This window comes from Gymnodraco acuticeps, unplaced genomic scaffold, assembly GCF_902827175.1.
Source record: "Gymnodraco acuticeps unplaced genomic scaffold, fGymAcu1.1, whole genome shotgun sequence".
Classification (NCBI taxonomy): Eukaryota; Metazoa; Chordata; class Actinopteri; order Perciformes; family Bathydraconidae; genus Gymnodraco; species Gymnodraco acuticeps.
The window spans coordinates 119,879-133,657 of NW_022989807.1; the positions used below are offsets into that span (position 1 = coordinate 119,879).

At 37.3% G+C, this 13,779-nt stretch overlaps 2 protein-coding genes across 3 annotated transcripts; both read right to left on the minus strand.

Annotated features, from left to right (window-relative positions):
- Positions 1 to 612: 612 nt before the first annotated feature.
- On the minus strand, positions 613 to 6,009 carry LOC117553682 (fibrinogen alpha chain). 2 transcript variants are annotated; one of them, XM_034227709.1, is made up of 5 exons: positions 5,143 to 6,009; positions 4,059 to 4,242; positions 3,385 to 3,530; positions 2,473 to 2,788; positions 613 to 2,037 (listed from the first exon to the last, which is right to left on the minus strand). In XM_034227709.1, exons 1-4 carry the CDS (start codon positions 5,323 to 5,325, stop codon positions 2,474 to 2,476), a joined length of 828 nt encoding a protein of 275 aa, XP_034083600.1. In that variant the 5' UTR covers positions 5,326 to 6,009; the 3' UTR covers positions 613 to 2,037; position 2,473. The 2 variants fall into 2 exon arrangements, with proteins under 2 accessions (XP_034083600.1, XP_034083611.1); XM_034227720.1 differs by having other exon boundaries at positions 613 to 2,788.
- A 293-nt stretch (positions 6,010 to 6,302) lies between these two features.
- On the minus strand, positions 6,303 to 12,764 carry fga (fibrinogen alpha chain). The gene is made up of 8 exons (XM_034227733.1): positions 12,613 to 12,764; positions 12,283 to 12,387; positions 11,798 to 11,981; positions 11,562 to 11,707; positions 10,841 to 10,939; positions 9,786 to 9,926; positions 8,550 to 9,138; positions 6,303 to 7,739 (listed from the first exon to the last, which is right to left on the minus strand). Exons 1-8 carry the CDS (start codon positions 12,658 to 12,660, stop codon positions 7,057 to 7,059), a joined length of 1,995 nt encoding a protein of 664 aa, XP_034083624.1. The 5' UTR covers positions 12,661 to 12,764; the 3' UTR covers positions 6,303 to 7,056.
- Between the last annotated feature and the right edge of the window lie 1,015 nt (positions 12,765 to 13,779).

Consider the following 13,779-nt stretch of genomic DNA (forward strand, 5'->3'; position numbering starts at 1 on the left):
ATCAAGAGGAGTAAGTTTAAACTGCTCAATAAACACTGTCAACTTTTGGGATAACAGGCTGAAGCACAAATGGGCTTTTGTAAAAATGGGCCATCGCAAAAATGGGCCATCACAAAAATGGGCCATCACAAAAATGGGCCATCAGAACAATCGGAAATTCCCATTCTTGCCGGGATAGTTTTAGTAACTAGCTTATCTAGTCAGTCAAAAGTGGGTGTTTATAAATGCTAAAGATAAGGCTTATTACAGCAAGAAGCAACAGTGTTAAGGAATACTGGCAGAACATTACTAATACATGTTTTAAATTGTAAGTAAGGTCTTTCTTTTACAAGGCAAAAAACATGACAAAATGTCACGTTTGTCCAAAAATGTTGTACAAAAAGTCATAAAGTATGTCAAATATTATAGAGAAATGTAATTATAAATATTTTGAAACAATTGCCAACAGTAAAAAGTAGTAAGGAATGTCATAATACAAATATAATGTGTATAAAACTGTCAAAAATAAATATAAAAATGTAAAGTTACACCACAGTAAACAGCATACTGATTAATGGTACATTGAAACAGTATTCTATGCTACCTGAGAAACTATTCAATAAGAGACAGAGGTGACAGCAATGTGCAAAAGTGTGTTTATTAACTGATCCGTGCATATACAAATCACATTTCAACATGCAGTGAGTTTATGGCTGGACAGCGAGGGAAGTCATTGTTGAAACAGTGACATACATAATATAACAGGAAACAGAGGAGTATCTTTATGCATTGATATTTAAATGTGTCTAGTGATAGATCAGAGAAGATTGAAGCTGTCACCCACATCCAGAACCAGAGAAAGACACGGCTAATTTGTGAAGATTATTGTATTTACAAGCATTTTAAAATGGACAGAAAAACAGTTTGAGGTGTTTTAGAAATACATTATTTGTCGACAATTAAGACAGAAGATTGTACAGTACATATAGTACAGAAGGGTTTTGAATGTTTAACATGTTGGCTGTCATTGAAAGTTAGAGATTCACTTTGCCCCCAAGATTGTTTAAACTCATACACTATTTTACTTTGTTTTCCAATAAAGTGACTTTTTTTAAATGGCAATTTCAGGTTTTGTATCAAGCAGAAAATGCATTCAATAAGGAAAACTGTACAAACCACATATTTTAAATGTTATCAACCCATTGAATGTCCGTTAGTACTACCATCATAATGCTTTAGATGAGGCAACATGGGCAAACTGCACATACCCAGACATTCAAAACAAAACAAAATATATTTATTAAATTGTGAATTGAAGCAAAAGTCATTGTTTTATGTTTATGCAACAACACTCCTTGGTTTGGTTTAGGACCTGGTTTAAGGGTAGAATTAAATAGTTGGTTATGCACACATCAAACACATATAAGGCTGATTAAGCTAAGTGCATTGTTTCTGTTAAGTATGTTACGTAAGTATGAGATGTATAACTTAAAATAAGACTTAGAATAACTACGGCCACTAGAGGTCGCCACCTAACTATTTGTAACCTCCCTGCAGTGATTCTGCTTTACAATACATGATACTGAATATTCAAAGTGAACGAACAGACTTTTTAGTAAGGTGGACGAAGGGGTTGGCGATATGGAGAAAATCAAATACCTTGATAATGACATTAAGAAGATATTGAGGCGTTGATTATCGGAGATATCAATAAATATTAACACTTATATTACATTTTTAATAAATAATCATTAGTTATGTGGATATAGAGATTATAATGATGACGGAAAAAACAGCCTGGTTACTTACTTAAAAACAGGAAAAGACACTTATGCAATATTCGATATCCAAAATCCAACGATATCTACTCTGAAATATATATCGATGTATTGCCCAGTCCTGTGTGCACGTTAACAAAGAGCGTGTTGTTGTTGTTAATAAACAGGAACAATACAGTGAGGTGTTTATTAGAAGAGACCCTTTGAACCCCTAAGTGCTGTTAACTTCCTCCATGAACCTTTCTCAGTGGAGCTCTTCGGTCTCGAACTCCTCCAAATGCTAGGGACAAAGAATATACAAGACTTATTACAGCAAGAAGCAATAGTGTTAAGGAATACTGGCAAAACATAACTAATACCTTTTGAAATTGGAAGTAAAGTCTTTTTTTTACCAGTCAAAAAACATGACAAAATGTCACAGTTCAGTATCTCGATATAGTATGTCAAACAATGTTGAGAACAGCAATAGTGTGCAACGATAAATCCCCAAAAAGTCACAGTTTACTATGTCGCAAATATTTGTAAACAATTGCCGACAGTAAAAAGTAGTAAGGAATGTCATAAAAATATATAAAATGTATTAAACAGTAAACAGAAATATACATTGAAACAGGTGTTATATGTACCTGAGAAACTATTCTGTGTTTATTTGAAGAGACCCTTTAAACCCTCAAGTGCTGTTGAAAAGTAAAATAAACTTCCACCATGAACCTGCCTCAGTGCAGCTCTTCAGTCTCGAAATCCTCCATGAAGACCCGGTTCTGGGGAATGTCCTCGAACTGGGTCAAAAGTTCTCTCCGGACCGTTGGGATGGATTTATACTCGGACGATGTTGGGTGTTCATCGACCGTCTGCAGCTTCATGTGAGGGACGTCTTCTGGAGGCGAAACGACTTTCCTCCTCTGGTGAGGAGTCTTGTCCCGGGGCCTCAAGTCGGTTTGAAGTGTTTGGAAGCTGTGATGATCCACGCTGAACGGAAACACCAGCTTACAGGAACCAGAGCAGGCTCGCAGCTGCACGTCGACCTCCACCTGGAGACGGGAAACACATGTTATTCCTCTATAACGTCAATTCTTAGTTAACATTAAGCTGTCTCTGGCTGTAACACATGTAAATGACCCCTCTGTGGGACGAATACAGGTTTTCTGATTCTGACATTTCAACTGTATTGATTCATGTCTTCCTAGTCAAATGTGCCATATATGAAATAAGCAAACGTTAGCTTTGTTTACAGTATTTTGTTTTGCTAGAAAAATAGAAATAGGGTTGAATGCAGGCTATGTAAGAGTTCAATTATAACCAATGGAAAAAGTGTCTGATTGGCAACTCTTGGACCGAGTGAAGTCTTTGGAAACAGTTGACAACACTGCACAGGACCCCAAGTAATATAAGCGTTATATTATGAAACCAAAATCAAGATTTAACAAAGAACGCGGCGAACAAAACATAAAGCGGAAAGAGCCCAAAACGCTCGCTAACACTTCCAAAGATCTTGTAGCTCAAAGAGCTAACGCTTATCTACTAAAATAATGAGCTGAACGATGCTCATACTTTTTAATTTTGGATCAGAGCACCTTTAAGGTGCTAACGGCATTCTGAAAGAAGCGTTCCTGTTCATTTCTCTTACCTCTGTTCGATATAAGTCCACTAATTGTTTCTGGACGTCTCGGTTCACCTCCTTGAGTTTCAGCGACAACTTGGACGAACGTTTTCGGAGCGACGTTAGGTTCAACGCCAACACTTCGCTTTGTTCCACGAACTTCAGCTCTGAAACTGGAGACCAATACAAACAGGGTTAGTTTAAATCATCCTATCTTTATTACATCCAGATTATAGTGGTGCAAGAACGAGTAATTTGTTGTTTGTTAGTGTCAAAGAGAACAAAACATACCTTTCTTAATTACACATTCTTTAAATGAAAGCTAACTAAAGCTAATTAAAGCTAATTAAAGCTAATTAAAGCCAACTAAAGCTAACTAAAGCTAACTAAGGTATTAAATGTCATCGTCAGCATGAAAAATGACCTGTGTGTTAATATGTGGAGATTATCCTGCTGAACTATACGTGTACATTTCATCAAAGCTTGTTTGACACAGAGATTATGTTCTTCAATAACCCAAAATCACACGGAGGAATCCCATTGGACCAGGGAGATGCTGCCTTCAGGGTCCAACACAGAAATACGACATCCCTGCACCAGTCTACCAAACATTACCAGGGACTACAGATGAAAAGTAGCCTCTTGAATAACTCTGTAAAGAGATGTTGATTAATGTGTGTTAGTTAATGTGTTAGTCTCACCGTATCTGCTGACGAGGAATCTCCGGTTGTGGTTGTAGGCGCGTGTCATGGCCGCCATGGACTTCTCCGTCGCGTCTTCGTGAATCTTTGCTATTTTACACAGTTTTGTTAGTTTCCTCTCCACCTTGCTCTCCATCTGTGAGATCAAACCCTGCAGCCTGCAGCCGGAGGGGCATTTAGAAACCTGTAAAAGAGAAACACGAGGGTCAACATCCGAATCCCTTTATTAGTCCCACAGAGTGAATTATATACTTTCATAACTGTGTTTTCAATATCTGCCATGTGTATGAAGTTGGTCCCATCCAAAGAAAAGTACTATAGAAGGTAAATATAGAAAAACATTTTCCTTTTGAGACTTTTTTCTCCTGAACCAGCCAGATTACAGAAAGACTGATACATACTCGATGTTTACTCGAGTAAAAGGGATTTAAGGTTTTTGTAAATCCACAAGGAAATACAATTAAGTGTTAGCATGGGTATGAAACTCTGAATCACGAAAATAATAAATATGCTTACTTAATAAGAAGTATTATGCTACTCTGATATATAGTTTAATATACATTATATCATTTTATATTAAAATTGTACAAACAAATAAATATAGCCTGATCTTAACACACACATCATATTGGCAAGATCTACAAGAGATTGTTCAGTGCAATCAGAGAGACCACGTTTTAGAAAAGCAACATAAGAAACATTTAGGGTTCATAAAAACATTTTAAAATCTTTATATATATATATCTATATTTTATGAATAAATGTAACCTTTTGTTGGTTGTTTTTGGACTTTATTACCATATGCCTTCTAGGATATGTTCAAGAATAAATAAGGGCACATATATACGTGGATTAACAAAAATACTATGTTGGTATGATATATTATACTTATGATATACAAATATATCCAGTATTACAGGTGTTTGTAAAGGCTGATGATTTGCTGTCAAACTAACTCAAATTTCAGGTTTTCATGTAGATGAATTCCTCAACTAAACTTCACATTTGAATTCCTCAACTAAATTTGGTGAACTTCCACCTCATGAACTATAGTTTGATAACTGTATGTGTGTGTGTTTCTCACCCAGTCGTCGTCTGCACACAGAGGGAAATGTGTGTGTGTCCGGCAGTGTTTCTTCATGTGTGTGTGACCTGAGGGCTGGCGGCCATCTTGTCTCTGCAGCCTTGTACAAACTGCAGAGAAAATAAATAAATAAAATAAATAATTGAGGTCAGCGCACCTTGGACCGGCCTCCAAATCACACATGAGATAAGAAGGAAGAGAGGACACGTGGAAAACACTTTATTTGAAATTAACAAACAAGTTGAACCAACATGAACTCAGGTTTTACTTTGTTAGATAACAAATCATTTTTAAATCTAACTTTTTCTCCTCAAAATGGGATAAAATTACTTTTTGAGTAATTCTCAATCTGCTTAAGAACCAGGCAGTATACACTAATATATAAACATTACATAAAGAAGTGCACATTGTAGTTTAATAGCTACAAAATGTTATTCTTCACCAAATTTTTGTGTATATCAAATTATTTTAGAACATTTCTGGATTTAATTCCGAGAAATAATGTTTTATGTTAAATATGAGTCATTTTAAAATGTGGAAACAGATTTGCAATTCACTACTAACATAAATGTTGATTTTTAACAATTACAATTCTGTCGTTAAAATACATTTTGATCCCCTTGTAAGTATTAATTATGTAAGAAAACTTCAAATATTATTGATCTAATTTAGTCTTCCAGCAAAGTATTTAAAGAGTACATTTATTGTAGTTGATAGAATAATATGTAAATATATAATTGAAGTATATTTATATGGCATACGTTTTTAATAATGTATATATATTTGTTATTAATTAAGAATAATGCAGACCGTCCAGATACAAGTGCGTTTATTTAAAATATGTATTTATGTATTACTTCCCGCTTCTAATAAAATATAAAAAATGTGATATGTAAACATCAACCTTAAATTAGATTATTATTAAAGTGCCTTTTAAAATGACGAAAAAGTTTTAATTTGGAAGACAATAAAAACCTTTAAATAAAAAATGATGTATTAAAATAAATATATATTTATCATAAATGTTTTATTGATTCTCTAAATAATATTTCTTTGGAATAATAATGTCTACTTTATTATAAATTAAATGTTTTTGGTATGTTTGAAAATATTTAAACCTGTGTTAGTTTGTGTTAAATGACGGCACACACCACAGCAGCTGAAGTGAACATTTGATCTTTATTGATTTGCAAGAGTTCATCGCTCCGTACAAAGTTGAGAAACATATTGGGAACACTTTGTGATTTTCCACAAACTCTTCTGGGATAAACAGGTCGATGAAATATACACAATCAGGAAGAATAAACACGGACAGATCAACAGTCTGAAGTCTGAAATGCACGTCCTACTTTAAGCTTTTCTTTAGGCCTGCCTTGTTGCTCTAGAGTTTAAATAAAAGATTGTACATTAAAACAAAAGCCGCCGATCAGATGAGCATTTTAGAGGTTTTTTAGATCCCTTTCGATGTCAGATTTCTTTCAACCAGACAGAAATACATACTGCAATGAAATCAAAGCTTTTTTTCCAACGTCAAATATGCATATTAATATGGTAACATGTGACATTTACTGGCAACATATAGCCGCCGATCAAAGTATGGGGATTTATGTGTATTTTTGATAAATATCTTTAAAAGCTTTGCCATGTTTTCTCTGCTTACAATTAACATTTTTAAGCTGTAATTTTCCTATTGGAATGTCTTCCACGCGCCTTCGTTTGCAACTAAGTACTGCACGGGTCGTACAATCCTCGATATGATAAATCCCTCAAGTTAGCAGCCTGAAAGTTGTTGTATTTTATCTCAGCATCTAATTTGAAAAGTTTTTATGCCGTTATTTGCGGGTTTGATGTCAAAGAACACTGCAATCTTTTTTAAGTTAGCCGTTATTTGTGTTTTATCTTTTCTCAGTGTGTCTAAAAAGCTGCCGATCTGATGAACATTTTAACCTTTTTCAGACTGTAATTTGTCGGTTTAAACGTCTCCCACACAACTCCTTTAGCAACTCCGTACGGTGCGGTTTTCTCCGGTTCGTACGCGCCTTTATAATAAACCCCGTTTAGGTTAGCCGCCTGACAGTCGTTGTACCACCATCCTCCGCCATACATCTCCGCGCAACTCCCCTCTGACTTATCGTTATCTTTATCAAAGGTGCTGAACTTCATCCCGTTGTGCGACATCGTTAGCGAATCCCCGGCGTCTCCCGTGTACCCGGAAACGTGAATTGGATACCCTTCGTCTTCAGAACCGACTCTGATCGTGAACTCTGCGTTAGCTACGCCTCCTTCCCAATCCTCCAGCTCCACTTTCAGCATGTTCTCGCCCTGATTCGTCAGCAGGTGGAGGTTCTGGTTTCCGATCCAGAACTCTCCGCCTCCCGTCGCGTCAACGGACCCGAAAAATTCGCCATATTCGGCCCAGGATCGGTTGAAGTTTAGCGCGCCGTTTTCTCTCAGCTGGACTAACACCCACCCTCCCATTATCCCCTCCTGGTGGCAGTAAACCTCCACCAGCTGGGGGGAGTCTTGGCCTCCAGGTCTGATCGTAAAAAGGCCGTTCGTTTCTCCGTTCAGATGCTTCCTGTGGGCGTCGACACAATCTGCGGACAGAGGGGGAAACCGCAGACCGCCAGTTAGCTTGGAGCGATTCGGCTAGCTTAAATTTACTGCAGTTAATGGTCGCTTTCCTGCAAGACGGCAACCCGTTTCTGTCAATCTGATATACATTTTTTTCCGTCTTCGGTCCCTAATAGCAACCTCTAAAACGAGTATTTGTCTGTGAAAGCTTAAAAGTACTTAATGGGCTAACGGTCACTCTTTCTGCTAACACGAACCATTGAGTAGCTTTACTGTGCTAACGGTAGCTGGAACTGCAACATGACAAACGACAAACTAATGTTATCTACAAATCAACATTGATTATATGATGTGTTTTTGAGGCAGGCAGGTTTTTTTGCTGTAACTTTATTAAAATTGTCAGTTGAACAGAACTTTTAAAAAAAATCACAGAAATATACTCCTTGACTAACGTCAATGTGCATTAAGATCATCAGCATTCTTAAGTGAGAGTGGTTTTGTCGGGGGAAATTTGGCGCTAATGCTTACTTTAATACATGTATTTGCAATACAATTACATACCCCAGTCAAAAGAATGCTAACAGCTTTTACTGCAAAATGACTTTTGTCCCAACAAACTCATGCAAATTCTTCTTCAGATTTATTCATATTTGATGTCCAGAAATACCTCAAAAACACAACAATACATCAAACAGAACATCGTGAATCTCTAGCATTAAACAATAAAAATTCCTGTGTTCACTTCATATTTTTGGTACATAAGGCTAGCTGATGCTAACGTCTAGCTGAACGCAGATTTTTTTTTTTTTACTCCACGTCCGATGTTTTGGTACCTTTTCCTATATACCCGGCCTCCCGCTCCGTATGCGCGCTCTTCACACTGCGGAATTGGACATCGGGAAAGTCGTCATCGACGCGATCCGTCATGAACGCGCCAAGGTCAGCGCCAAAGTCAGCGCCAAAGTCAAACCCAGGTTTGGTGTCTAAAAGGCTTCCTTTGATGGCACCGGCTTGGACGATATTAGACGAAGAGGAAGAAGAGGAGGAGGAAGAAAAGGAGGAAGAAGTGTGTGAGAGGCTGGGGAAAAGAGAGCTGGATCCTCCCTGGGAGAAGTCGGTCATTGATTGGCATTCGGGGCCTCCCTCCATCACTTCCTCCACTCTTTCCACCGGACCATCTTTGGTTTGAACCACCGTTACCCGGGTGCTCTTGGTGCAGGTGATGTGAGTGCCGTGGCTCGTACTCGGCTGTCGGACACCATCGCCGCCACCCAAGAAATCCCTGTTTCCTCCGAGATTAGTGATAGAGGAAGAGGAGGGAGTGGATGAAGATGAAGAGAAGGAAGTACCTGGGACCTTGGAGATGGTGGCAGGGGAAGAACTGGAGCCCTCCAACTCCAGGATCAAATTCACCGTCTTCACCTGAGAACGGAGAGGAAGCATGAGTGTCTGGCTCCAGAAAATACAGTTTAATGTGTTCGGATTATGGCATTAAGTGTTTGAAATAAATGTGATAATGCCCCAAGCTATATAAGAAAATATTGGTAATAAATAACAAAATTCTCTGGATGAATTTTTAAATATGATATATGATACACATATGATTATTAATTGTTCTTATTGTTCAGAATGAGAAACTATAAAAAAAAGTACATTTTCTAAATATATTAAAGTGTTCTAGATGAAAGGAACATATTCTGTAAGCATTAGAACATCTTATAAATAAAGGAAATATAACAAAATAATTATCCTAAATAAAAGAAAATTCTTCACAAGCACGAAAATATTCAAAATAAGTAAGAACATATTCTAAATAAATGAGAAACTCTACACAAGCCTGAAAGCATTTAAAATAAATTAAAAAGTATTCTAGTTCGTTTGGAAAATATCCTAAATAACTTAACATTTAACATTTAAAAAAAATATATATAAATCGTATAAAACAACAAAATGTCTTTTATCAGTGTTTTTTTTTTTTTTTTTTTTTAAATGGGATTTGTTCAAAATGCCAAAATGGAAGGTGTGAAAGTTTGCAAGATGACGTGCAGTCGAGGAAAGGAAGATCTTACGTCGGGGAACATGTCTTGGCCGCTCTGTCCCAATTTATAGATGCTGTCCACGACGACGCCCTTCAGCGGGCGACTCTTCATCACGTACAGCGTTCCCACCGCCTCGATGTTCTGCGCCGCCTGCGAGTCCAGCTGGTCCACCTGCAGGAAGACGTCTTTATTTAAAAAAGCTACAAACATGCACACAAAACGTGCAGATGATCGGGAATGGTAGCAAACAAATAAAATGTTCTCCATAGGAATGAATGGGAAATGGACTTTAACAGAGCTCATACAGATTGGATTTTAACGGAGAGAGGTCATTCAAAGTTCAATCAGCTCTCCAGATTCTTGTCTTTGTTGGACTAAAAACTTTTTAGATAGATGGAACAGTTTTCCCTAAATCATAGTTTGAAAGTTGTGAATTCTTCAGCATTGTTTCAGATTGTCACAATGGGTGTGAATGAGGCGGAATGTTCAGATCTTAAACCTGCTCTGAATCCCATAATCTTCACTCTTTTCACATAATTTTAAATGACTTCAGACGCTAAATTAGTCAGCGTTGTCTCGATGCCTTCATCATATAAAACTGATGGACAAATCTAACCCTAAAGAGCCCTTGAGTGACAAAAACTCCAGCGGCCATAGACTCCCATGTTAAATGTTCTACTGGGCCTTCACACTTTAGGAAAACTGCCTCCACGGCCACATTTAACACACACAAATCACACATATGGTTCATAACGGCACTCGGATGCTCACGCCAAATTATTTCATCGTTACTAGTTACGGTTGTCTCAAGAAGAGGCAGAACTGTCACAGATTAACCTCAATAAAGTCACAGCAGTCACCCTGTTGCCGGGCAGACTAGGACACCCCACACTTCTACTTATGTTTTAGCACTAGTCACACAGTTAACAATTTTCCTAGGGGTTTTTTCTACTTTTAGAAGTTGGATCTTGTACGAATAACACAATTTATCCCCTCGAAGCTTCTAACTGCGTGCACCTTTTACCGTAATCTTTGTAAGACACATTTAGATGTCGTTAAAAAGCTTCCGTCTTTAACGCCCTCACCTGTTTCTGCAGAGTCATTAGGCTGTCCTGGTCCACGTCGTACTTGGCGTAGGTTTGGCAGGATCCTTTGCAGGAACGCAGTTTAATGTCGATGTCGATCTGACGGAGGGGAAAAGAGGTTAAAATAAAAGTGTCTACAAGCACCAAGTCTGCATGAACTCTGGGAGTAAACACAACAACACACCCGGTTGCCGAGATGTGTTTTTGTAGATAATTAATTAAAGAAAAACGGACATTAATCTGACTTTTTCATAAATACTGAAGCAGCTTTTGAGTCATGTCAGGGTTTAGGACTCCGATACAACTTTATAAATACTATAATAACGTATTTCCGGTAGCTCCAGTGGGATTATAATATATATTCTCCACAACACACATACCATAAATTAAGGTATTATATGAAGGTATATATATATATATATATTTTCATATACCTCCAGCTGTGTGCTTCTTAGACTATCCACACTATAAATACCATAAATTAAGGTATTATATGAAGGTATATATATATATTTTCATATACCTGCAGCTGTGTGCTTCTTAGACTATCCACACTATAAATACCATAAATTAAGGTATTATATGAAGGTATTATGTGAAGGTATTTATATATGTATATATTCAGGTACCTCTGGTGGGATTTTAAATATTATATGCTGTATAAATACTATAAATGCAGGTATTATAAAGGTATTAAATCAAGGAATGTGTGTATTAGTACCTCGAGGCTCTGCATGTCGTCCACCTGGTCCTTCACGCGCTGCTTCAGCGCCGCCAGCACCCCGAGCTGCCGGTCGATCCGGATCTTCATGTCCGTGATCCTCGTCCGGAGACTCTGAGCCAGGTCGAAGTAGCTGTTGTCGTTTCCTGAGAAATATCATTCACCACAATTATTTAGAAGACTTCAAATATATAAAAGTATTAATAAATATCTAAGTTATATATAACCCTCCTGACCTGAATGGAGGGTGAGCTTCTCCTTCAGGTAGTCGTAGGTCTGCTTGGAGACCTGGTCAGCTGATCGGTGTTTGGCCCGGTTCTGATCCAGGAGGCTGCGGATCTTCTCGATTTTCTTCAGCGTGCCGTGGTCGTATTTATCCAGAAGACCCTGAATCCTGCAGCTGGACGGACACTTTGAGCCCTGAAATCATAATAACAATATTATTAATAATAATACATTGGATTTTTATATCGCTTTTCCAAATGCTCAAAGACCCTATCATCATGAGTTGAATAGGTTTGAGTGCATGTAAATGGTCTAGCTTCTATTGGCTAGTGCTCTAACACATTGTACGTGATAGGCTAATGGGCGGGACATCTCTAAGCGATAGACCAATCACAACAGAGTATTCTAGAAGTAGAAAGATTGATGATGTTATATAAAAACATAATAAGTCAAATGTCCCAAAAATATAAATATATATATTATATATGAACTGTACCCATTGATCGTCGGTGCAGAACGGCCACTCTTTCTCCGTCGCACATTTATCAGATCGAGTTCCCAGCTCCACGGGACGAGCCCCTCGGGGTTCCATTGACTCTGTCTGCACACACACGAAATATTTAACACATGTTTAACAAACCAGGTAACCAAATAGACAGGAATGTAAAATAATTTAAATGAATGTAACGCCTTTAAAGAGTTTTTTAAGGATCTGTAACACAAAGCAGATTATAAAATAAATCCTAACAATTTGTAAATAAAGTTCCCTAAACGTCCAGATAAATCAGATTTCTTTGTGTCAGTCAGATATTTGAAAATGTCTCACCAGAGTCGAGGCCATGCATAATAAAGTGAGGAAGACGAGGTTCTTCATCTTTGTGTCTCTTTGTAGATTTCTTTCTGAATGTTCCTCTGAAGCCGCTGCAGGACATTTCTACCCTTCTGCGGGGGGTCAAAGGGCGCTGGCGTGGGGGTGTATTTGTCGTGAACACACACACACACACACACACTTACTGGCAGTGACAAACAACTGACAGGAACATCACAAGCCGTAAATGATTACTCAAGAAGCGACAAATCGATAAAATAAACAACATTTTATGGTTATTAGAACATGACGCATCCTGAAACCAACAACGAATATTGTTAATAATATTAATTGTTTCTTTACCCAATTTAATATCATTTTCCTGCATTTAAATACATCTAGAAAATAAATAAATTATAATGAAATGAAATTGAACTCCTGGCTCTTTTGGGGTGTTAAAAAAGTGAATAAAAACACATTAAATTAACTATTTGATCATCAAACGCAAACAAAATATAACTGTATTTTTAGCTTCTTTTATTTAGTCAGCAAAGAAAAAAACAAGAGACACATTTCTTCAATAATTGTCGGAGCAAAAGGTCATTATTTCAAAAATAAAGTCACATTATTAAAACTCACTAATGGCTATTTAAAAAAATGTAAACTAAGGGAATTTCTACAAAACATTTTGAGCGTAATACTTGAAGTATTTGAGGTGTGTGGCGCAGTGGATTGTGTGTTGGGATCAGGGGTCACAGGTTCAAACCACACTGCAGTCAGCATGTCGTTGTGTCCCTGAGACTCTTAACCCCAAATTGCTCCTGTGGGGATTTCCCACAATATTGAGTATGTAAGTCGCTTTGGCTAAAAGCGTCTAACAAATAACATGTAATGTAATGTAAAAGTATTTAGAGAACTATAGAGGTATATGTATGACTCACATTATACATATGGGACTACAATGCATTATTGGATGTTTCTCAATAGAAAGCAACAAAACTGTCACATTTCTATATAAGTTCAAGTAAAGTGTGACGTTATACAAGTGTGACACCCAGTGGTGGAAAGAAGTACTACCCCATGATAAAAGAAATAAAGTAAATGTTAATATAATCAGTAAAATGTATGACGAAAACGAGACGATGACGAGACGGCAGTAAACAATAACTGCAACGAAATCATCAT